Here is a 26,300-nt window from a genome sequence, read left to right on the forward strand (position 1 = left end):
TAGGGAACTCTCTGGGACATTGCTCTGTCATTTAGCACTTCTCTTTCATGTTAGCCTACTTTTTCTTATCTGTCTTTACCTCTCTTTCATGCGAAGAGAGGAGGAAAGAAAGAAAAAAAGGAGAAAGAAAAAACCTTCCTTTGACCTATATTTATCTTTAGCTACTGCTCCATCTCTCCTTCACATTTAGTGAAACTAAATGTACACTGATAGTGCATCTAGAACTTACTGTGTCAGGTTCTCTTCTGTGTGCTTTACACATATTAACTAATTTTAATCCTCACACCAACACTATCAAGTAGATATAGAGATGATATATATGAGGGAAATGAGGTGAAGACAGATTGTGTCCAATAAGTCACATAATATGTGACAAAGCTATGATGTGAATCCAAGTAGTCTGGCTCCTTGCTCTTCTGTGCTTATCTTACTTTCTATGTTCTTATCTCCCATTTGCTCATTACCTCATGGCAGTCTTTCTTTGCTTTCAACTCTAATAACTCTAGCAAAGGTGACTTCTACGTTGCCAAATACAGTAGATACTTTTAGTTCTTATCTTCTTTAGTTTGATGCAACAGCGTTGGCCATTCCCTCCATTCCATCTGTCTGCCAGTTTGTCTTTATGTCCTCCCTTGGCTTTCCACGATTACTTCTTTTTGCTCACTGAGTCTTGGTCGTCTTCAGAATCCTCTTATGATATTTGCCTATTCAATCCTCAGACTGCTGCTCTCTCTCCCTCCATGCTCCAACCATCCCACTTCCTCCTGTTCCCAATCTCAGGTAGGTAATCTTGATATCACCATTATCATGGTTTTAACCATCAGTATAAGTAGTATCTCTTACTTCTGGTTCCTCTAGCCCCTAACTTCTGCCAAGGTTTTTGTTTTTTTTTTTTTTTGAGGTATAACTTACATAAAATAAAATACAAATTTTAAGTGCTCAGTTCGTTAAGTTTTGGCAATTGCATACACTCTAAGATCCAAACATATCCATTCCTCCACAAAATTCTCTTGTGCCTCTTTTCAGTCAACCCATATTTTTCATGCAATTTCCTCTGTCAGAAAGGCTCTATTCCTCTGTCTGAAAGGTTGGTTATCACTAGCCAACACTTCCAGGATCAACCTAAGTGTTATCTCCTTAAAGCAGTCTGCCTGGACATACATCTTCTCACACATTTTGGACAAATGGTCTCTCCTTTAGGTTTTCTTTGCATGTTTTAGAACTGCTATTTAATCTCTTCTTCCATCTTATGTTGACATTAGTCATTTATACAAACTACCTCCCAGACCAGAATATTCTTCCATCTAATGTAGAGAAACATGTTTGATTTTTTCATTTTAGTGCCTAGCACAGTGCCACATAACTGCCTAATAAATGTTTGCTAAACTAAATAAGGTAAAGAATATGCATTCAAAATACAAAACAGTGTATGAAAATATTCTCTTGATATTAAGAATTCTCGTGTTAAAGACAGATGGTTCTTTTTCAAGTAGTTCATATGATTTTAAAAGAATCTGAAAAGGCAGCTTAAATAAATTAGAGTATCAAGGTTCTAGTTAACCTAGTTAGTAAAACAAGTTTTAGAATGTGATGAGGAAGGAAAAGGGGATAATCTTTTAAAAATTCAAGGAAATGTATTTATTGATATTCAATGGGTTTTTTTTACACTAAAAAATACGTGACTTAGGTTTAACAAGAGAGCACTAGGGACTTAAGTACATTAAATTCTTTAATGTCAAAACAATACTTTGAGATGTTATTATTTGCTTCAAACTTACAGAAAGAGAAAATTAAAGTTCTGAGATGTAAATTATTCAATGCTTCCAGCAAGCAAATGATAGAGCCTCGATTCTTAGAAAGCTTCTCCTGGTTCACACAGATATTGTTTAAAAAAAAAATTAAAAGCCTTACCTATGACTGCTTCCTGGGCTTTCCCCCTGTACAAAAATTAAACAATTAAAGAAATTTCTCTAGCTGAATTCTATGTAAGGCAAGTCAATAAAATTTTTATTTAATCAAAATACTTTCTGCTTATCTGCTTTTATCATAGTAAGCAAATTTTATTTATCATAGTAAACAAATTTTATTATTAAAATGTTTTAAACAAAAAACTTTAAAATTTTACTATTTCTCAAAAGCAAAATTTAATATCTAAATTATATAACAACTAATTATTGGACATTTCTTAATTTTTTAAAATAAATATATACTCTATACCAAATAAATTCCTAGAGTCAGGATGGTACTAGACAACATATTTTCTATGCTCTCATCATTCACAGTTGATCCTCATTATTTATAGATTCCATATTTGCAAAATCACCTGAGTTAAAACATATTTGTAACATCTTTAATAATCTCTGTGCTTTTGAGATCATGAAAAGACTTTCACAGAACAGCAAAAACTTCAAGTTGTCCAATATGCATATTCCCTGTGGAGGGAGGAGATGGTGATGCTCTGCCTTCTTGTTTCAGTTCTCACACTGTCGTCTTTACAGTCTATTGAGTACCATGGTTTTTTTGCATGTTTATCCTTTTTCTTGGCGTTTTCACTGTTTAAAATGACTCCCCTGTGTGGTGTTGAAGTGCTATCTAATGATCCTAGTACCAAGAAGCCTGGAGCAAGGCTAAGGGAGAAAATGTCGGTGTTGGACAGGCTTCTGTTCAGGCATGACTTATAGTGCTGCTGGCCAGGAGTTCAAAGTTAATGAATCAATAATATATATGAAAATAAGTTGTCAAAAAGAAACTTAAGGTAATTTACTGATTGGCTGATGAAACTGTTGTGACTAGAAGCTTACAGGAATCTAACTCTCTATTCCCCCTGAGAGTAATGTTCTAGTTGGTATTTACTAATTCAGCATTTATGACAACTTTATAGGACATAACTACCACAAATAATGAGAATCAATTGTTTTTTTTTTCATATGGTCAAGAAATTACCTACAGTTTTTTTTTTTTTTTTCCTCCAAAGTAAACCATAACTACTTTCAAGACTGATTTGGACTTATATATCTTTCTTATACATGTAAGCTATTCACATGTGGTAATTAAAATACATGGTCAAATAACAGCAGGAATAAAACTCTAAATGATATGAAATAGCACTATAAAACAAGATGATGTTCAACTAAACCAAACACAAAATATGAGAAGAAAGAGGAAAAGACTGGTTAGTAAAAATGAAAGCGAACAAAAATTCAACCAAACAAAAAGTATCTTAAGGAAAATACATGAAACCACATTCTTTTAAAATGCAGTGTGATGCTGAGATGAAACATAATAAAAGTTGAAATAACTCTTACATTTAGCACTTTTAAAGTTTAGAAACTTTAAAAATATTATGTTAAGTATTTGCTTATACTTATTTTAAAAAATTCATGGAATTAAAGTGACTTTTGAAATGGGAAAGAAATTAGGTTCTTTACATTGAAATATTTAGGAGACGAGCCATGGGTGGCTTAGTCAGTTGGGCATCTGCCTTCTGCTCAGGTCATGATCCCAGGGTCCTGGGAATGAGCCCTACATCAGGCTCCTGGTTCAACAGGGAGCCTGCTTCTCACTCTTCCCTTGCTCATTCTCTCTCTCTCTCTCTCTCTCTCTCTCACAAATAAACAAATAAAATCTTAAAAAAAAAAAAAAAAAAAGAAATATTTGGGAGAAATTTTACTGGGACACAAAAGGCTAAGCTAGTTTCTCAAATATATTTTACTTGATAATAAACATGTATTATCGTTTTAAAAAAGGACTTATACCCAATTAATTTGAGAAATGCTAAGTTGAATAGATTTAAATAATTTTCTCAACAGTTTAATAGTTCTTAGAAGCTTTAATGTGCTAATTTTTCATTCTGAGACTAGTATTCTGTTCACACTGTGGGAAATGTTGGGCTAAATAATAATTTAAATTTAGGTTGATACATTTTCCTCTTTCCTTAGAAAACAAAAAGTGACAAAAGGTCAGAGCTTATAGTAGAACTCATTTTAGGGTTGTGTAAAGTAGGCCCAAGGGAGGTTAAGTAACTTTTACACTCATATAGTTAGTCTAGTGAAGTTGAAACTTAGCTCACGGGCAGCCCGGGTGGCTCAGCGGTTTGGCGCCGCCTTCAGCCCAGGGTGTGATCCTGGGGACCTGGGATTGAGTCCCACGTTGGGCTCCCTGCATGGCGCCTGCTTCTCCCTCTGCCTGTTGTCTCTGCCTCTGTCTCTGTCTCTGTCTCTGTGTCTCTCATGAATAAATAAATAAAATTAAATTAAAAAAAAAACTTAGCTCACAAACTAAAATTCAGTTCTAACTACAATCAGTGCATAAGAAATATATACCACATTTCACTAATTCTAAACCATACTTTTTTTTTCAAATTTTCACATATCTGTACTTGGAAGTGATCTTACATTTAAGTTTTAGATGAGATGAAATGCAAAAAAATCAATAAAAAGAATAACTGTTTAAAAGGATAATGGTCACAGTCAGAAAGTGATCGTAGAATGGACATGTATAACTTCTACCCTGAAAAATCTATGAAAACTATTGTTAAAGAGTGGATCTATCCTGGATTGTTGAGGAATTTAACCTGCCTAATGGCAAGAGGTTAGAAATATCCCTCTTTAAAGTTCCTTGAGTTCTATAGTATGCTTTAAAATATGATATACAAAAAAATAAATAAAATAAAATATGATAAACATATAGTTATATATAATACATGGAATAAACTAATAAACCTATGTATACCATACATCTATTATTATATATGTTATATATGAGAAAATTCTGAATTATATGCTAATATAAATTAGTAAGAGGACATAATAAGTGACTAAAGAGTAAAAATAAAAACCAAAAAGTAAAAATTCTGAAATAAAAGACAATAAAATCAAAATTTTAAAAATAATTGCTAGAATTAATGAGATGCCTCAAGAGAATAAATATAGGTTTTGTATTACTATGGAAATACTTACTTCATCACTTTCTACTAGATTCTCAAACTGAAAGAACAAGAAAGTAAATGTTAGAAAGGATATTTGTTTAAGGTACACATCTCACAAAATATTGTCCCTTTTTTCTTAAAAAATAATATACTTTTATACTTTTAAGATATTTGAGTCATGTGTCCCTTCATACACTAGTTGATATATCCAACAAGCCTACAAGATAGCCAAGATAAGCATATACTGTTATTTATGATTTTTATGAAAAACAAAAAGGAGAATTATAGCAATTTTTTCATAAATCAGAAACTTTAAAACTTATAAACTAAAACTTTTACCGAATTATTTTATATGGGTGTTTTAAATCCACAACCAGAATTTTCCATTTGAGTTCAGAACAAATTTAATGTCATAAGAAGGAGAATTCACTCAAGAAACAGGGACTTCAAAGATAACCAAATAAGAATTTATCTGGGTGCCTGATTGGCTCTGTGGCTGAGCATCTGCCTTCGGCTCAGGGCATGATACTGGAATCCTGGAATTGACTCCCACATCAGGCTCCCCACAGGGAGCCTGCTTCTCCCTCTGCCTGTCTCTGCCTCTTTCTCTGTGTCTCATAAGTAAATAAATAAAATCTTTAAAAAATTTATCTTATAATGTTTATTCATCTACTCATTCATTTAACTATTTATTAAAAATCTGCCAGATGGTAGTCACTACTCCCAAATACAGTTTAACTTTTTACAGCTTAGGGATGTAAACAATTTGATGATGATATGATAACACTATTATGTCAAATGACCAGATGAAGTCATTACTACTAAATTGTATAACAAAAATATTTGTATTTTAAATATACTGGGGAAAAAAGTTTTATTGTTAACATTGTCTTATTACTTAAAGATCAAGAAAACAATGAATTCAAAAGGTTTAGAAAGACAAAAATTACAATAGCCAAACTGTGGAAGGAGCCTCGGTGTCCATCGAAAGATGAATGGATAAAGAAGATGTGGTTTATGTATACAGTGGAATATTACTCAGCCATTAGAAATGACAAATACCCACCATTTGCTTCAACGTGGATGGAACTGGAGGGTATTATGCTGAGTGAAATAAGTCAATCGGAGAAGGACAAACATTATATGTTCTCATTCATTTGGGGAATATAAATAATAGTGAAAGGGAATATAAGGGAAGGGAGAAGAAATGTGTGGGAAATATCAGAAAGGGAGACAGAACATAAAGATTCCTAACTCTGGGAAACGAACTAGGGGTGGTGGAAGGGGAGGAGGGCAGGGTGTGGGGGTGAATGGGTGACGGGAATTGAGGGGGGCACTTGACGGGATGAGTACTGGGTGTTATTCTGTATGTTGGCAAATTGAACACCAATCAAAAATAAATTTATTATATAAAAAAAAGAAAGACAAAAATTTATAGAGATGACTTAAAATTATTTAAAATTGTTATCTTGAACTTTTTTTTGTGATTTAAAAACAAAACTATTTCCTGGTTTACATGCTTCCTTATTTAATATAGAAGGAAGTAAAATACAGTGTTCAAGCTCTGAAGCCAGGCAGTTTGGGACTGGAATTAGGTTTGTCACTTACAGGCTGTGTAATAAAGCCCAACTTCTTCAACTTGTCCAAGCCTCTGATTCTCATCCATACAATGGAATTACTGCCACCCATTCAACACAATTGTATTAAAAATTATGTGTGATGATATTTATAAACTGTATATTGATGTAGGTGGTACACAGCAGAGGCTGAGGAGATTCTATTATATTTTACATACAAAGAATAAGCAGCTCAGTGATTCATACTGTAGAGTTGCTTAAAATCAGCCTTCTGCTTTGATCTTGCTACACCTCTCTCCTGGGGCAGGTCAAACATCTATCTCTAGAATCAATGCCTACTGAGCCATTGTAACTGCTAAAAGAGTATACCCTCTCTGAATTAGGTGGGGTGAAAAAAAGACAAAAAACAAAAACACCACTTCTTAAGAAGAAATAGCAATTCTATTAGAAGAACAGGACCTTAATCTTCTGCAAACTTCTCCCTGTTCACCGCTCCCGGTGAAAAAAAGACAAAAAACAAAAACACCACTTCTTAAGAAGAAATAGCAATTCTATTAGAAGAACAGGACCTTAATCTTCTGCAAACTTCTCCCTGTTCACCGCTCCCCTCACCACCTCAATTTTTTCCCTCTTCACTAGCATCAATAATATTGAAATAGAAAAATCCACACTAAATTTAACAAAAGGAAAAATGTGCCTCCTGCCTTCCTGAAGGGACTTTCATCCAATCAGATTCATGACTCTACTCACCTCTATAGTTAAGTGCTCCCCTCTTGAGCATGTTCTAAAATACTTGGATCTGGGAAGATAAACAGAAAAAATTTAAAAATCACAATTAATACTAAAAGCAAGCCAATATAATAGAATAAAAACATTTCCACAAAAACATTTTCCAGAGTTTCAAACTAAGTTACAAGTTTAAAAGTGTTCAGCCAGTATTTTTCTACTGATACTAATATTTACTAAACCTGTAATAACAAATTAATTTATTGTATTTACTACATAGAACAGAATACAATTTTAAAAATTTACCTTATTATTTTTTCTATATCAAGGAAAGTATCATGTTAAAATACTGATGTGTTAAATGCGTAAGAGTATGTCTTCAATTTTCTTAAATATATGCAAAACAATAAAAATCTGAAAAGATATATGCCAAAATGCTAAGAGGGGTTACCTCCAGATGGTAGTCTTGTGTTTATACAAAGCTAGATGCTTTTTATTCTTTCCATGCCCATACAAATTTTAATCATTCTCTTCTGTGCCTATTAGTGAAATTTACATGTAATCAAATAAGAATCTCCTTTGTTATATTTGCTCCAAAGACCTGTCCATATTCTATTAACTCTATGTCCTCTATTATAGCATGAAAGTTGGTTATAGGGCAGAAGTACCCAAACTCCTTTACTACTGGAAGTGCCAGGAGATTATAAGACTTTAACTTATAATGTGGTTCCTACTATAGCTGCTCAAATTACTGGAAGAGAAGACTTCCATGTCCCCACAGAGATCAAAAGTTACACTGAGGTTTCCTTATGTGACAGGATCCAAAAGAAAATATCCCTTTAAGAGATGAGAAGAATCCTGGGGTTGTCATTTCACAGATCTATTAATTTATGAAACATATCCAGTACAAACAAAATAATCTTAATTCTCTAATCATTTAGTTGTCCCCATTCTTCTATTTTCCCTATTTTTCAGACAAAAACAAAAATGAGTTAAGCCTTCGAATAGCACTGTGTTCTGGCATTATGATTCATGCTTAAAGTACTGTATGCTCTCTCCTTGTAACTATCATTCTCTTCCCAGGATGAAGAATCTGTCTCTGATTTATCTGTTTCTCCTTCCAGACTTACTGAGTGATGTAACTGAATAAATAAACCATCAGTGTGACTTCATTGCTAAAGCAGAGCCTAAAGCCAGGTGGTACACTGTCCAAACCAAGGGAAGTAATACTATACTTCCTATTATACTTATTAGATGGCACAGCACTGTGCTCTATTCTAATTATACACAGATCCATGCCTAACTTTAGTTGAAGTCCAAGGTGTTGGCTGTGGTAAATGTCTGTTTTCTGTCCCTTTTATCCACATTTAATTATAGTGAGGATACTCATGCTCTTGCATGACTCTGACTCTCTGATTATCTGACCAAACTAGACCATAGCCCACCCCCAGACCTCATTTGATTGATTCAGTTATACAGAAACTAAGCAGAGAGACAATATCTTCCTGAGAGCTCTAGGGAGGTGCTAGGAGTTAAGCATCTAAAAATCTGTAAAGAGAAGAATGAAATCAATCAAAAGAATGTTCTGATAGTGTTGAGTCATCCCTAAGGACCAGCTACATTCCTACTCTGCCCATGGTTTGGTTAGTAGTTGAGAAACCTAGTATTCTTTTAAGAAATTCTACCTTTTGCTTAAGATAGTTTGATCTGGATTTCCGTCCCCACAACGGAAGTCCTCCCTAATAAATAAACATGAGTCTATGTAATAGAATGGCAAAAGAACAAATTAATAGGAAAAACAAAACAAAACAAAACAAACAAAAAAACCAAAACAATTAAAATGGAAGGTAAACAGAAAAGGAAAATAAGTGAAAAAACATTTCTGCTTTCCTTAAGATAAACTGAGACTTTATTATTGACAAAGAGCATATATTATCTCCTACTATCATAAATGCCAAGATTACATTAATAGATTAAGGCAACTACTCAACTTGGCAAACTCAGGGGCAAATTTTTTTATTAGAATAGCGTTATCTTGGGATTTTTCTGAAAAGTCAAGAAATGTGATCTACATTTTCAACGTAATTAGAAAGGCAACTGTTTGAAAGAGCATTTCAGATTTCAGAGAACTCTCCACTACTTAATCAGTAAATGAAAGAAATGAAAACTAAAATCTTTCCATATTATTGGCTGCTTTCCATATTATTGGCTGCTAACACATTTGGAATATAACATTTTTAGTGTTTCCTGTAATTAACTGACCTGATGTTTTGTATTTTCTACCTCACAGTTTTGTTCTACAATAAGGAGTGAGGCTCTTTGGCAATCCTTTACTACTCATTTCTAGATATAGATGAGAATACAAGTGAAAGGTTTAAGTAGAACAGAGGAGAAGAGGGAAAAAAGTACTTATTTATCAAATGTGGCCTCAAATGTTTATATTTTTATTTCATAAATATTTATTGAGTACCTAACTGCCTGGCACAGCTCTAAAGTGCTGACAATACAACTGTCAGTAAACAGATAAAGAATCTGTCGCCTTGCAGCTAACATTCCTGGGAATGAATGACAATAAGCAAGTACATAAATGATCAGGTGATGGGAAATGCTATGAAAAAATAAATACCTCAGAGTAAGCAAAGATAGTAGCTAGAAGAGGGAGGTTATTTTATATAGGGTGGTCAGGGTCTTTCTGCTAAAGCAAAATTGGAACAATTTTGTTCCAAGTCTATGATAAGGCCAACCAGTGAGACAACTGGAGGAAAAGAATTCTAAGCAGAAGAAAGACAAACACAAAAAGCTCTAAGGCAAAATTGTGCCTGGTATATTCTAAGTAAATGGGGGACCTGAATGTCTGGAGTTCAGGAGAAAGAAGTAAGGTCTGAGAAACACCCAGGGTCCTTGGGCCTTTGTAGGCCAGGAAAGGGTTCTGGAGTTTATTCTTAATAGCTGAGAATTCACAAAAGATATTTCAGTCTTTGGCATTTATCATTTTTTGTTTTTAGTTTTTATTATGAGAATTTTCAAATATACACCAAAGTAGAGATAGGAAGCATCTTATACCCATCATCTTACTTATAGAGTTACCTTTTTCCCAATCTTATTCCTACAACTCTCTTTGTGTTTTGGTAGAGTATCTTAAAGCAAATCCTAGACATGTTATTTCATCCTTACCTCAGTTAACATCTCTATTGGTTAAGAACCTTTAAACAAACAAACAAACAAACAAACAAAAAAACAACTAACCACATAATCACCTAACAAAATTAAAAATCATTTCTTTCTCTAACTCTAACAGCCAGTCTATATTTTAATCTCCCTATCTTTTTATACATGATTTGGTCAAATCAGATTTCCAACAAGGTCTACACACTGCATTTGCTTGTTAGGCCCCTTAGGCCTCTTTTAGTCTATAACAGCCCTCCTTGCTACACCATTACCTTTTCTCATGCCACTGATTTGTTGGAGAAATTGTGTCATTTGTCCTGGAGAATTTCTCACTTCCTAGATTTGACCGACTTTTTTCCTCTTGGTATTGTTTGCTTCCTCTATTCTGTTTCCTATGTACTAATAATTTGATTTAAATTGAGTGCAGTTTGTTTTTTTAAAGATTTTATTCATTTATTCATTAGAGACACACAGTGAGAGAGAGAGAGGGGCAGAGACATAGGCAGAGGGAGAAGCAGGTTCCATGCAGCGAGCCGGATGCGGCATCCGATGCTGGGGCTCCAGGACCACACCTTGAGCCGAAGGCAAACGCTTAACTGCTGAGCCACCCAGGCATCCCTGAGTGCAGTTTTTTTTTTTTTTTTTAGATTTTATTTATTTATTCATAGAGAGAAAGAGAGAGGAAGAGTCACAGGCAGAGGGAGAAGCAGGCTCCATGAAGGGAGCCTGACATGGGACTCTATCCCGGGTCTCCAGGATCACACCCCCGGCCGCAGGCGGCGCTAAACCGCTGCACCACCGTGGCTGCCCCCGAGTGCAGTTTTTTAAGGCAAGAACACTTCATATGTGGTATTTGCTACTGAACCAAATTATAAGGAATTTTATTTTTGTCTGCCTTACTTTTACTGATTCTAAGAATGATCTGTAGCTTCAGCTATTATCAGCCTAATTTATCCATTATAAAGCTTCCCATCAACCTTTTATCAAATGATTTCAGCATCCACTGCTAATCACTGCTTAGCTCCATTATTTCATGAGTACAAAATTATGATTTTCTAATTCTATCATTCCTTAAGAATTTATTAGCTGTATAAGAACTTCATTGGAAGATCCTGAATAGATCTAAGTTTTAAGAGGCCCATTAGAAATCTTTTACAATAGTACAGCACAGAAATGATGGTAGCTTGGATCATCAAGTTGAAGTTCTAAGAAGCAGTTCTGAAGAAAAGACTGACAGAATTTGCTAATGAATTAGTCCTAGGAGCGTATATAAAAAGGAAGAATCAAGGATGTCTCCTAAGTTTTTATCCCAAACAACTAGAAGAATGAGAAATTGCTATTTACTGAGAGGAAAAAGGCTAGGAAAGAAGTGGACTGGTATTTTTAGATGCCTTAAGCTTGACATACACACAGAGTTAAGAGTCTGGATGAGAGTCCTCTATTCAAATTCTAAGTCCAGCACATTAAGATAAAAACCAGTCCATAAACCTCTTATACTGTCTATAATTAACCCTGGGGCTACTTCTCAATTCCAGATCCGTAGGAACACCATTCTTTTCTTTTTGGTTTCAAACCCAGGAAATTTATCTTTTTTTCTTCTCCTGTCTAAAGGAAGATTTCCTATTAACAAAGATGCAATGCCAGCAATTTTTTTTCTCCCATACGTCTGCTTCATGTTATCACAAATATATATACGTGCCTATTGTTTTTTTAAGGATTTTAGTTCTAACTGCTATGGAGAAATAGAAATATAGCTTATTCTTGGGAAAGAGAGGAAGAATGAGTTATTTCCCAAGAAGATGGAAATATAAGAAACAAAAATTAAAATGATAAAAGCAATATCCCATTAATGTACCTGTTATCTTTACAAGCTAAATTACCTTAAAGAAACAGAATGGCTCCTGGATTTTGAGACTTAAAGTACAGAGAAATAGTTAATATCTAAAAGAAAAATATGTTAAAGTGGAGGAAATGGAAGACAGAAAACAGAAAAGCAAATGTTAGGAGGGTTAATCCAAAACCTATCTGTAGAAGAGTCCCTGGTTCAAGGAACTGAGCTGTCTGGCCCTAGTGGTATACTGACAGTGCTCCAAGGTGATGGGTTATTTGAATTGCCTAACTTTTTCTGAATCTATAGTCACTAAGAACTTCCATCCCATTATTCTTTACTCATAGTGAAAGAATGTCCTTAACTGAAGATACAAGTACTATGCAGTTCCTGGACAGTTATATTTCACATTTTTAATTACCAAATATGTTTTCTAGTTTTCTCTGCTTGACCCAGTGAAGCTGCGAGTAAGAGCCTGGGGCAAGGGAAAATCACTAATGTGATTGTTGAGACAAAATTACTATGTGTTAATGAAACAACAAAACTAGCCATAGGAAAAATCCTAGAACTTGTCTTATTCAGGTCTCCCAAGTCCTATGCAGTAATATTTCATTAGAGTACATAGGTCCTAGTTGAGAATATTTTCTTCAAGAATGAAGTTTTAGTTGTATATAAGTGTCACCATTAAAAAAGAAGAGGAAAATGAGATAAAAAGAAACTGGATCAGTCTAAAAGAAATTCAATAACAACTAAACTACATTTCCAACAACTTTTGATCAAAATTAAATCTTAGAAGGAAAGATAAAAAACAAAATGATTATAATCAGCAATGTCTACTGCAAAGGCCTACCTCTGGATTACTATTACTTGGCTTAGAGAAATAACATCTTGCTTTCTTCAATTTGAAAAAAATGTTTTATTGACTTGAAGCTTCCTAGTATATATAATGTTACAAAACCAAAGTATATAACAACCTTATTACTGTAATGGTAGGCAAAGAGATTTACATTTACTGAGTACCTACAATAGGCCAGGTATTATTATATACGTATGAACAGAGTTTTTTTAATGAACTTGAGTTTTTATATGTATATTTATATACTTGCCTTTCCACAGTAATCCTATGAGGTACTGTAATCTTCTTGATCTGCACTGTTCAATATGATAGCCACTAACCATGTGTGGCTATTGAGCACTTGAAATGTGGCTAGTCTGAATAAAGAATTCAGTCTGAATATTTCAAATAGACACTGGATTTGAAGACTTCGTACAAACTGGAAAAAAAAAGTAAAATGATCTAACTCCAATAACTGAGCTCTTTTCAACAAATATCCATGATCAAACATAGATAAATATCTTTTAGATCTTCCTTAATTCCTCCTTCCTCTAAGTTCAGTTGGTCATAGTTCTTCAGTTGAAAACACTGATGTGCATGTTCCAATGTGTGTAGCTTAGAATCTAAAAGTATGCTAATTTTGGGATCCCTGGGTGGCGCAGCGGTTTGGCGCCTGCCTTTGGCCCAGGGCGCGATCCTGGAGACCCGGGATTGAATCCCATGTCAGGTTCCCGGTGCATGGAGCATGCTTCTCCCTCTGCCTGCATCTCTGCCTCTCTCTCTCTCTCTCTCTCTCTCTGTGTGTGACTATCATAAATAAATAAAAATTAAAAAAAAAATAAAAGTATGCTAATTTTATATGTAACTTTGCTTACAATATATGCTTTTACTATTATCCATAGAGTATTTGTTTTATTATTAATAAAGTTCTTCACTAAATATTAGGGGTAAATAAATCTGATGACATTTAAAATTATAAGAAAATTTGGTCTAATACTTTCATTAACTCCTTAAGAATCTAAAAATAAAGAATAGCCATCCTACTTTTGTAGACCTATTGTTAGCATATAAGTGGGTCATGTTGTACAAAGCTCCCTAAATTTCACTAAAAAAATTTTTGAAGTATATCAGTACAGAACAATTTAAGATTTTTCATTAAGCAAACATAACTGCTTAAAAATAAAAATAGGCAGCTAAAAACCATACTCTCTCCTTTAGTATTTGTTACTCTTGAGTAACACTATTGAATCTCAAATGCACTTAATTTATAATAACAAAACTCCAAGAAAAAATTCTCAAGCTTGTACAGACCAGAGATTTTTGGAGGAGTGAATATTATTAAGTATGAGAGAAAACATGAGAAAATAGCAACAGTAAATCTAGGAAGGCATCCATTCCCCATCCTGGGGGCAAAAATCAATTAATAAGTTATTATTACTGACAGGAGACTGTTGTACACCTCTGATAGTTGAGATAAGGAAGAAAAAAAGTGAGTCCCTGAACTGGACACAATACGTAAAAATACCTCCAATAATATACACTTAGTTCTAATCGCTGTTTTAGTAAATCAGCCATTCTTATACTTTGGCATGTAACAATCACTTTGTTAAAAAATTATTACTGCGGAAGCCTGGGTGGCTCAGTTGGTTAAGCATCTGTCTTTGGCTCAGGTCATGTTCCAGGGCTCCCTTTTCAGTGGGGAGTCTGCTGCTTTTGCCCTCTCCCTCTGCCCCGCCCCCTGCTAATGCCCCCCCCTTCTCAAATAAATAAATAATTTTTTAAAAAATTTTATTTATTTATTTATGATAGTCACACAGAGAGAGAGAGAGGCAGAGGCACAGGCAGAGGGAGAAGCAGGCTCCATGCACCGGGAGCCCGATGTGGGATTCGATTCTGGGTCTCCAGGATCGCACCCTGGGCCAAAGGCAGGCGCCAAACCGCTGCGCCACCCAGGGATCCCTTTTTTTATTTTTATTTTTTTAATGAAGATTACTGAGCTCCCTCTCAGGTTGATATCCAAAGTCTGGGGAGTATATCCTGTTCTACTTATCTATTCATCTAGCCTTATGCCAATATAACAGGGTTTTGATTATTAGAACCTATCTGATAAGACAAGTTGCCTTCCTCAAAATTTAGAGACTATCTTTGGTTTCTTGTTTTCATAAAATTCATTGGAATCAGCCTGTGATGTTCAGTGCAACTGTTGGAACTGCACTCAATTCTTATCTTTCCATCCATAAACATGGCACTATCCTCCATTTATTTCAGGTTTTTGTTTTTAAATATTTTGGTCTTACATGTCCAACATTGATATATTCCTTGTTTCTTATGGTTTTCATTGCTAGCATGGAAAATGATTTTTAAAATATAAACTATCTGTTTGTTGCTGGAATACAGGAATAAAGTTTTAGTATAATTTTAGATAGGATTTCTCATTGATAGGGAAAAATATTTGACAATACCAAGTGTTAGGAACTGGAACAATGAAAACCCACTGCTGGTAAAAGTATAAACTGGTAACATTACTTTGAAAAGTCTGAAATTTCCTAATAAATTTGAAGATGCATGCCAGCTATGCAATTTCATTCCTATGTATACAGGTATCTAAAATATCTCTTATATACATATACAAAGGGATATTTTTAAAAAAACTTTTAAAAAAGATTTTATTTATTTATTCATGAGAGATACAAAGAGGCAGAGACATAGGCAGAGGGAGAAGCAGGCTCTCCTGCAGAGAGCCTGATGTGGGACTTCATCCAGGACCCCAGGTCACGCCTTGAGCCAAAGGCAGATGTTCAACCACTGAGCCACCCAGGAGTCCCTACAAAGAGTCATTTATAAGAATATGAACTGAAGTAGTTGGCAATAGCAAGAAAACCTCAAAATAATCTAAATGCTCATCAATAAGAGAATGGATAAATTAATTATAGCCTATTTATATAATGACACACGAAACAGGAGCATAAATGAATGAATGAACCAGAACTGCATGCATGAAAGTGGAAATTCTAAATACTCCAAGAAAGAATCAATATCCTCAAAGAATTAATCAATGTTTACTGTATTCAGACTATAGGGGAATAAAAATACCACTCTTCCTTTCAAATTAGGAGAAAATTTAGGCCCACATAAAATTTGTTCCTCCAAGTGCCAGGAACCATGTAACTCCTAGACAAATAAGGAGAGATAAATGCATAAAAAGTGAATGCATAAATAATGTTTACAAATGATGATAGGATGTACTATAGTGGAGTCAGTGAGAGAAATGGATAGATGAAAGAAACATTTACAAAATAAAAATCATCTGGGTGGAGGATGGACTGGAAAATGACATGATGGGGAAAGTCAGAATCCTAATGGGGATATAATATGAAAGAAGCAGGAGCCAAGAATGGAGGTACAAGAGAAAAAATAAATGTGGCAAATCCAAGGCATAAGACTTAAATGCTAGAGGTGAAAAAAATAAATATGATATGATAAAGTGATAAATAAATGATGTGATAAAGTGATAAACAAATAAAGTGGTATGAGAAGCTGGAAGAATCCTTAGGAATCCAGTATCACAAAAAATAAAGCTAAGCTATAAAGAAAATGGTTCAAGTCACATCATGTGTGCATTTAACTTTCATGAATTCAGCCATATGCCCTGGAGGGAAAGGGGAGGTTAGAAAGAATATGGACAACAATCCACTATTCTATTTAAGAGCATATATATTCAGGCATATTAATTGTGAAAGCTGAGCTGCTGAAATAAAGTGTCTCCAAAAACAATGATTTAGAGAAAGTAGTAGGTTATTTTTCCTCTTCCATAACAGTCTAGACCTTCCTAAAGGCATCTATGGACATTCATTTAATACATAATCCTTATATCCCTTATGTCTCTAAACAAAATAAAGTTTCTGTTTATTCATTCTATTACTGCTGAAAATGTGAGAGTGAACTCAAAACATGTAAAGGGTATTAAAGAGGTAGAAAAGACAGGTTATCATGTTCTGAATGGTGGTGGCACATAAAAAAAAATTGGAAGGGTGGGGCACCTGGGTGGCTCAGTCGGCTAAGCTTCTGACTCTTGATTTGGCTCAGGTCATCATCTCAGGATTGTAGGATCAAGTTCTGTGACAGGCTCCACACTCAGCAGGGAGTCTGCTTGAGATTCTCTCCATGTCCCTCTCCCCTCCCCACTGCACGTTGTCTCTCTAAAATAAATAAATCTTTTTAAAAAATTTGGAAGAGTTTAAAAGTAAATGTGTTACGTTGAAGATTCTTGCATATCACTGTTATCAAGGCAGATATCAAGATGACTGTTCAAAAAGAATAAAATCAGTCTCAAAGAATAGACTGAAAATGCAGGTTTTTATGCTTCTACATGTTATTTTGCATAGCAGGTACTCTTTTACACCAAAGTGACTTAAGTAAAAGATAACTGAAAAATTTTCAGAAATCCTACATTGATATTGCTCCTTTTTTCATACTGTCCTATATATGTTAAAATAAATAAGAAAAGTCTTTCCTTACATCTTCTGTTTGATATCATAAATAAATAATGAAGAACCATGGTAAATTGTTCCAAAGCATATTAAAAATTAAAAGCTTCTCAAGACTTTTTTTTTCTCAACAAGATTGGAAAGGTTACAAATCAGATGCCCTACAAAAACTGTTGCAATAAAGGTGACAGACACATCATTTTTCAATTATTATCAAATCCTTCAATGGGGTTTTTTTAAAAAAATTCAAATCCCAAGGGATAATCCATCAATAGATTTTCCAAGTAAGGATAGTATCAAAATAGGTAATTTTAATAAAGTAATAATATTTACTGTTTATTAAGTCCCTCATTAATTAAGATAAATTTAGGAAGAATAGATGTTCAGAAAATTTATTTTATGTCTTGGAAGAGAAAGACAACTCTTTCTGCTAAGTATGTTTAAGACAGAAAACATGGGTTAAAAAAAGGTCATTGCTCTTTTAAATAAATGTTTAATTCCAGTATAGTTAACATACAGTGTTATAGTAGTTTCAGATGTACAATATAGTAATTCAACAATTCCATACATTGCCCAGTGCTCATCAGGACAAGCGCCCTTATTAATTCCCATCACCTATGTCATCCATCCTCCCACCCACCTCTACTCTGGTAACCATCAGTTTGTTCTCTTTAAAAGTCTGTTTCTTGGGACACCTCGGTGGCTCAGGGGTTGTCTGCCTTTGGCTCAGGGTGTGATCCTGGAGACCCAGGATTGAGTCCCACGTCGGGGACTTAAAATCTTTAAAAAAAAAAAAAAAAAAAAAAAGTCTGTTTCTTGCTTTGTCTTTTTTTCCCTTTGCTTGTTTTGTTTCTTAAATTCCACATGTGACTGAAATGTTATGGTATTTGTCTTTCTCTGACTGCTCTATTTCACTTAGCATTATACTCTCTAACCCCATATATATTGCAAATAGAAAAATCTCATTTTTAAAAAGATTTTATTTATTTATTCATGAGTGACACACAGAGAGAAAGAGGCAGAGACACAGGCAGAGGAAGAAGCAGGCTCCATGCAGGAAGCCTGATGTGGGACTTGATCCCGGGTCTCCAGGATCACACCCTGGGCTGAAGGTGGTGTTAAACTGCTGGGCCACTGGGGCTGCCCAGAGAAATCTCATTCTTTAATACAGCTGAATGATATTCTATTGTATACCCCACATCTTCTTTATCCATTCAACTACAGATGGGCATTTAGGCTGCTTCCATATCTTGGCTACTGTAAAATAATGCTGCTGTAAACACAGGGGTGCACGTATCCCTTTGAATTAGTGTTCTTGTATTTTTTGGGTAGACCTAGTAGTGCTGGATTTTAGGGTAGTTCTATTTTTAACTTTTGAGAAACTTCCATACTATTTTCCTCCGTGGCTGCAACAGTTTGCATTCCCACCAAAAGTGCATGAGCATTCCTTTTTCTCTACATCCCCACCAACACATGTTGTTTCTTGTGTTGTTGATTTTAGCTACTCTGACAGCTGTGAGGTGGTATCTCATTGTAGCTTTGATTTGCATTTCCCTGATGATGAGTAATGATGAGCATATTTTCATATGTCTTTTGGCCATATGTATGTCTTCTTTGGAGAAATGTCCATATATTCTGACCATGTTGAAATTGGAATGTTTTAGAGTTCTTGAGTTTTAGAAGTTCTTTAATATTTTGAATACCACCCAATATCAGATATGTCATTTGCAAATATCTTCTCCCATTCTGTAGGTTGCCTTTTAGAAGCTGTTGATTATTCCCTTTGCTGTGCACAAGCTTTTTTTTTTTTTTTTAAATTTATTTATTCATGAGAGACAGAGAGAGAGAGACAGACAGACAGACATAGGCAGAGAGAGAAGCAGGCTCCACGCAGGGAGAGACACACACACACACAGGCAGAGAGAGAAGCAGGCTCCATGCCGGAAGCCCAATGAAGGACTTGATCCTGGCACTCCGGGATCATGACCTGAGCCAAAGGCGGATGCTCAACCACAGAATCACCCAGGCGTCCCTGTGCACAAGCTTTTTATTTGGATGTAGTCCCAGTGTTTTACTTTTGCTTTTGTTTCCCCTGCCTCAGAAGACATATCTAGAAAGAAGTTGCTATGGCTGATGTCAGAGAAGTTACTGTGCTTTCTCCTACCATTTTTATGGTTTCAGGTCTCACATTTAGGTCTTCCATCCATTTGGAATTTACTTTTGTGTATGGTGTAAGAAAGTGGTCCAGTTTCATTCTTTTGCATGTTGCTGTCCAGTTTTCCCAATGCTATTTGTTGATGACATTGTCTTTTTTACCATTGGATATTCTTTCCTGTTTTGTTGAAGATTAATTGACCATAGAGTTATGGGTTTATTTCTAGATTTTCTATTCTGTTTCATTGATCTATGTGTCTATTTTTGGGCCAGTACCATGCTGTTTTGATCACTACAGCTTTGTAATATAACATGAGGTCTGGAATTATGATGCCTCCAGCTTTGCTTTTCTTTTTCCAGGTTGCTTTGGCTATTTGGGTCTTTTGTGGTTCCATACAAATTTTAGAATTATTTGCTCCAGTTCTGTGAAACATGCTGTTGGTATTTTGATAGCAATTGCATCAGATGTGTACATTGCTTTGGGTAGTATAGACATTTTAACAATATTTTTCCAATCCATGAGCATAGAATGTCTTTCCACTTTCTTGGATTTTCGTGAATTTCTTTTGATCAATGTTTTATAGTTTTCAGAGTACAGGTCTTTCATCTCTTTGATTAGGTTTATTCCTAGATTATCTTATTCTTTTTGGTGTAACTGCTAATGGGATTGTTTTCTTAATTTCTCTTTCTGCTGCTTCATTACTAGTATATAGAAATGTAACAGGGACGCCTGGGTGGCTCAGCGGTTGGGCGGCTGCCTTCGGCTCAGGTCGTGATCCCGGGACCCGGGATTGAGTCCTGCATTGGGCTCCTGCAAAGAGCCTGCTTCTCCCTCTGCCTGTGTCTCTGCCTCTTTCTCTCTGTCTCTCATGAATAAATAAATCAATCTTTTAAAAAAAAGAAATGCAACAGATTTCTGTACATTGATTTTGTATCCTAAGACTTTCTATTGGATTCAATTTTTAGTTCTAGCAGTTTTTTGATAGAGTCTATATATAGTATCATGCCATCTGCAAATAGTGAAAGTTTTACTTCTTTACTGATCTGAAGTCTTTTTATTTCTTTTTGTTGTCTGATTTCTGTGGCTATGACTTCCAGGACTATGCTGAATAAAAGTGGTGAGAGTGGATATCCTTAGCTTCTTCCTGACCTTAGGGGAAAAGTCAGTCTCCCCCCAACAGGTATGTCGTTTGGTGTGGGTTTTTCATATATGATCTTTACTATGTTGAGGTAGGTTTCTTCTAAATCTACTTTGTTAAAGTTTTTTTTTTTTTAAATCATGAATGGATGTTGTACTTTGTGAAATGCCTTTTCTGCATCTATTGAAATTACCATATTGTTTTTATACTTTCTTTTCTTGAGGTGATGTATCACACTGATTGACTTGTGAATACTGAACCACTCTTACAATGCACGTATAAATGCCACTTGATTGTGGTGAATGATTTTTTTAATGAATTGTTGAATTTGGTTTGCTAATATTTTGTTGAGGGTTTTTGCAGCTGTGTTCATCAGAGATACTGGCCTGTAGTTCTCTCTCTCTCTCTCTCTCTCTTTTTTTTAAGATTTTATTTATTCATGAGAGACGGGGGGGGGGGGGGGGGGGGGGGGGGGGGGGGAGGGAGGGAGAGGGAGAGGGAGAGAGAGAGAGAGAGAGAGAGAGGCAGAGACATAGGCAGAGGGAGAAGCAGGCTCCTAGGACCTGGGAATCATAACCTTAGCCAAAGGCAGATGCTCAATCACAGAGTCACCCAGGTGCCCCTTTGGTCATGTCTTTATCTGGTTTTGCTATCAGGTTAATGCTGGCCTCAGAATAAATTTGGAAGTTTTCCTTCCTATTTTTTTGGATGAGTTTGAGAAGAGGTATTACCTCTTCTTTAAATGTTTGGTAGAATTCCCCTGTGAAACCATCTGGTCCTGGACTTTTGTTTGTTTAGAGTTTTATTACAGAGTGATTTCTTTGCTGATAATCAGTCCATTTAAATTCTCTATTTCTTCCTGCTTCAGCTTTGGTAGGTTATATGTTTCTGGAAATTTATCCATTTCTTCTGGGTTGTCCAATTTGTTGGCATATAATTTTTCATAATATTCTCTTACAGTTGTATTTCTATTAATTCTCCTCTCTCATTTGCAATTTTGCTTGAATCCTGTTTTTTCTTGATAAGTCTAGCTAAAGGCTTATCGATTTTGTTGATTTTTTTTCAAAGAACCACCTCCTGGTTTCAGTAATCTGTTCTATTGTTGTTGTTGGAAGTTTACATATCATTTATTTCTGCTTTAATCTTTGTAAATCCTTCCCTGTGCTGGTTTTGGGTTTTGTTTGTTGTTCTTTTGCTAGCTCCTTTAGATGCAAGGTTACGTTGTTTGAGATTTTTCTTGCTTCTTGAGGTAGGCCTGAATTGCTATAAACTTCTTCTAGAACTGCTTTTGCTCCATCTCAGAGGTTTTGAACTATCATCTTTTCGTTTTCATTTGTTTCCATGAATTTTTTTATTTCTTCTTTGATTGTTTGCTTCACTCATTCATTGTGTAGTAGCATGTTATTTAACCTTCATGTATTTGTGGTCTTTCCAAACTTTTCCTTGTGGTTGAGTTCTAGGTTCATAGTATTATGGTCAAAAAGGATGCATGGTATGAAGGTCACTGCTGTTTATTAGGGGCTTGATTTAGAGGAAACTAGTAACTAGAAAGGACTTTAGAGGTCTTTTGGTTCTTTCTCATTCATCCTTTGTAATCTGTGTGTAGCATCTGAAATTGTTGACTACCTTCTTTTAGAAATTGTTGCTACTTATATATCTATGATATTGAACTTTCTAATTCTAACTGAAGTTCCCTGGATTACTGAATGACAGGCATAGCTTTTTGTTAAAGTACAAAACTGAATAAAAATAGAGCCATGTATCCAAGAGGCTTAGGATCTAATGGGATGGATGCAGAGGTAAATTAACAACCACTGTGCTTTGAATGGCACATGTTCAGATGAAGGGCATCAAAAATCAGCTGGAAGGGGAATTAGCCAGGCCAAGTAGTAAAAAAAGAATGCTTCAGGGCGTAGCAGGTACCAAAGGCAAGGGGGAATGAAAAGAGTAAGATACATTTAAGAAGCATACTCATTCTGTGATCAAGTATTTATTGCCTACATAGGACATACTATGCATATAACTTGGAGCTGAGTATTCAATGGTCGGCAAAAAAAAAAAAAAAAAAAAAAAAAGTCATGGACTTCTTCCTTTACGTTGAAAGCAGAAAACAGATATTAACCAAATAATTACACTATGTCAGGTATAATAAAAACCTGAAGAAGTGCTCAGAAGAAAAGGAAGATGATTCAATGATGGTATGATGACTTATCCCCTGAGAGTAGAAGGTGGTTTAGGAAGCCTTCTGTGGGAAATAATCCTTCACCTGGCATCTATAAGATGAGCAGGAGTTACCTAAGTAAAAAGAAATGGATTCAAGGTAGAGTATAACACAGGTGAGGTCCCCCCACCCCCCAAAAAGGAAGGCAAAGAATAGATAATGTAAAGCCTTGAAACCTACAAGACGCCACTGAAGAATTTTAAACTGTGTTTGTATTACAGATTTGCACTTATGATTACTCTGACTCCAAAATATATGATCAACTGATAAAGGTCAGAAATAGATGTGGGTGGATGGATCCAAAGGTAATCTACCCACTCAGTCAAGAAATATTTATTGAGTGCCTAATATGAGGCAACCACTGTTGCTATACTGGATATATAGAAATAAATAAAATTTTTTTTTTATTTATTTATGATAGTCAGAGAGAGAGAGAGAGAGAGAGAGGCAGAGACACAGGCAGAGGGAGAAGCAGGCTCCATGCACCGGGAGCCCGACGTGGGATTCGATCCCGGGTCTCCAGGATCGCGCCCTGGGCCAAAGGCAGGCGCCAAACCGCTGCGCCACCCAGGGATCCCGGATATATAGAAATAAATAAATATAAGTCTCCGACCTCATAAAATTTATACTTCATTAAAGGGGAACAGACAACAAACAAACAAATATTCAGATTTTACAAACTCATGGAGTGGTAAGTGCTATGAGAGCTTAAAGCAGTGTCAGAAATTGGTGAATGAGGAATAGTATTACTTTAACACAGAGTATTGGAAATCTAGGCAAGAGATGAGGACAGTTTGGGACAAGGGGGCAGTAGTGAGAGAAATGGGTAGGCTGAAAAACTATGAGGTACCAAAAAAAAATCTGGTTATGAGGATTGACTAAGAAATGTGGGATGATGGAGAACACAAAGATGCTCCTAGATTAGTGACTACATGCATCCAATGCTTTAAGAAAAGTAGAGTAGGAGAAGAATCTAGTTCAGTTTTGTTTTGTTTTGTTTCTAGTTCAGTTCTGAAGGACTCCAACATTTAATGACTGAAGCGAGGAAAATGGACATTCATACGAGATAGGGAAGATAGATCAATTTAAATTGCACTACCCAGGGAGGCAGATATAAAATATGGTGAGTGGGAAATTACAGGAGCTAAGGGATGAGCCAACAACATCAAATGCAGCTAAAAGATCAAGTACAGTAAGGATTACTAATACCTACTGGATTGTGATGGCTGTTTTGATGTTATGCAGGTGGAGCGCAACAAAGGCAGCAGTGGCTGGGAGAATGAATTTTAGCTGTCTCGCAAACTGAGTGAGAAGTGAGGAAATGGAGATATCAAGAATTTTTTAGGTTGTTAAAGGGAAAGGACAGGAAATGGGGTAGTAGCTACAGAAGATGCAGGAGTCTAAGTAAGTTTATGTTTCTTTCTTTTAGGTTTTCAAATTAGAGAGACATAAACTCAAAAAGGTATCAGCCACAGAAAGAGCTACAAATTTAGAAGACGGAAGCATCTGTACAAAGGCAACGATGATGTAGAAGTTGGAAAGATGTAGGTAGGGGCATTCAGAAGGTATAATCTACAGGATTTGGCAACCTGGATTTGTAGCAAAATGAAAGGGAGGAGTTTAACATGATTCTCATGGCTTAGGTGACTATACATTTTTTGCCACTCACAAGGTAGCACACAAAGTAGCAGAAATGGTTGGGGCTTTAAAAAAGAAAAAAATGAGGAAACGGCTAGGAAGGAAAGAAAGATGAGCTCAGCTTTACGAACTGAATTTGAAGTTATGTTTGATAAACCAAATGGAAATACTGAGTGGGCAATCTGGTATTTCAGAGCTAACACTGAGTTGACCAGGCTCATTAGTATGCACATAATAGGTAAAGCCATGTGTTTTCATGCCATTACCCAGAAAAAGTACATTAAAGAAGAAAAAATACATTAAGGAAGAACAGAGTGAGGCTCAGAACAGAGCTCTGGGGGAGTCTTTAAGATAAAATACAGAATATTCAGAGATTCATATCCATTTAAATCTACTGTTTTCCTTCCTAATTTCTGAAATTTCAAGAGAAATATCTCATATGTATTTTCAAAGCTGGCAAACACGCAGAAAACCAAACTAAATCTCTCAATAATGACACTATTGATTATCATTTTAGCAACACATATAATGATAAAATATTAAATTCTCATTGGTACTCTATACGGTCATTTTTTTTTTTTTAACTAAATCAACATAAAACTGGTAGGATATATTTTTAACTCTGTGAATGAATGATGTTGTTGCCAAAGTCAATTGCCTAAAAGAAAAAGAAGGATAAGAGAATACTGTTTTCTATCTCAAAAGTTCAAAAATAATACTCTGGCTATTCATTCAACAAACACAAGACACTGAGAATAGAGAGAGATAAAGATAAAGCAGAGTCCCTGACCTTGAGGAGCTCTCAACCCATACCATGGAAGATGCTAAAAATCAGCAAACTGTGGTCCATTGGGCCAAATCTGGTCCAATGCCTGTTTCTGAAAGGTGAAGTTTTATTGTAACACAGTCACATATACTTGTTTACATATTGTCTGTGTTTCTGTGCTAATACAGCAAAGTTGAGTAGTTTCAAGAAAGACTGCAAAGCCTAAAATACATATTATCTGTCCCTTTACAGGAAAAGCTTGCCAATCCCTGTCATAAAGCAGATTTAAGCCCATAGAAAATACTATTTCCTCAGGGAGATTATATTGTCTCAGGGGGCTGGAGCAGGTTTCAAAGAAAAAGCAATACTTAAGGATAAGTAAAAGCTCACCAACAACAGGAAAGGAAGAAATATTCCACACAAAGGCAAGGATGAGAAAACACTGTATTTCAGGAAAACAAGAATGCATATGGTCTACCTAGTATATAGTATACTGGGGATGTGGCAAGTGAAAGAATGGCAGAGAATACTTTCACTGATTTTCCCTGCCTATGCTGCCAAGCTCATGTGAGTAGAAGTAAAATCTACAATTTTAACGGTATATTCTAGGAAAAATATCATTAGAAAACACAATTAGGCTGGTATAATAGACTAAGATTAGGTTATCTCGTTGGGAGTTGGTTTGTTTATTTATTGAGTGAGAGAGCACACATGCTGCGGATAGGAGGGATAAATTGAGAGGGAGAGATAATCTGATGGGGCTTGATCCCACAACCCTGAGAACATGACCTGAGCCAAAATCAAGTCTCAAACACATATGGACTGAGCAACACA

At 35.4% G+C, this 26,300-nt stretch overlaps 1 protein-coding gene across 3 annotated transcripts in view; it reads right to left on the reverse strand.

Annotated features, from left to right (window-relative positions):
• AP1AR (adaptor related protein complex 1 associated regulatory protein) overlaps nucleotides 1–26,300 on the reverse strand; it is a 43,050-nt gene that overhangs the window by 12,079 nt on the left and 4,671 nt on the right. For 2 of the 3 annotated variants that reach the window (XM_038581890.1, XM_038581889.1), the window contains exons 2-4: nucleotides 7,255–7,303; nucleotides 4,959–4,985; nucleotides 1,912–1,937 (exon numbers count right to left, since the gene is read on the reverse strand). In XM_038581890.1, coding sequence (XP_038437818.1) covers nucleotides 1,912–1,937; nucleotides 4,959–4,985; nucleotides 7,255–7,303 — 102 coding nt within the window. The remainder of the gene's footprint in view (nucleotides 1–1,911; nucleotides 1,938–4,958; nucleotides 4,986–7,254; nucleotides 7,304–26,300) is intronic. The other variant, XM_038581891.1, reaches the window with a different exon arrangement.

This window comes from Canis lupus, chromosome 32, assembly GCF_011100685.1.
Source record: "Canis lupus familiaris isolate Mischka breed German Shepherd chromosome 32, alternate assembly UU_Cfam_GSD_1.0, whole genome shotgun sequence".
Classification (NCBI taxonomy): domain Eukaryota; kingdom Metazoa; phylum Chordata; class Mammalia; order Carnivora; family Canidae; genus Canis; species Canis lupus.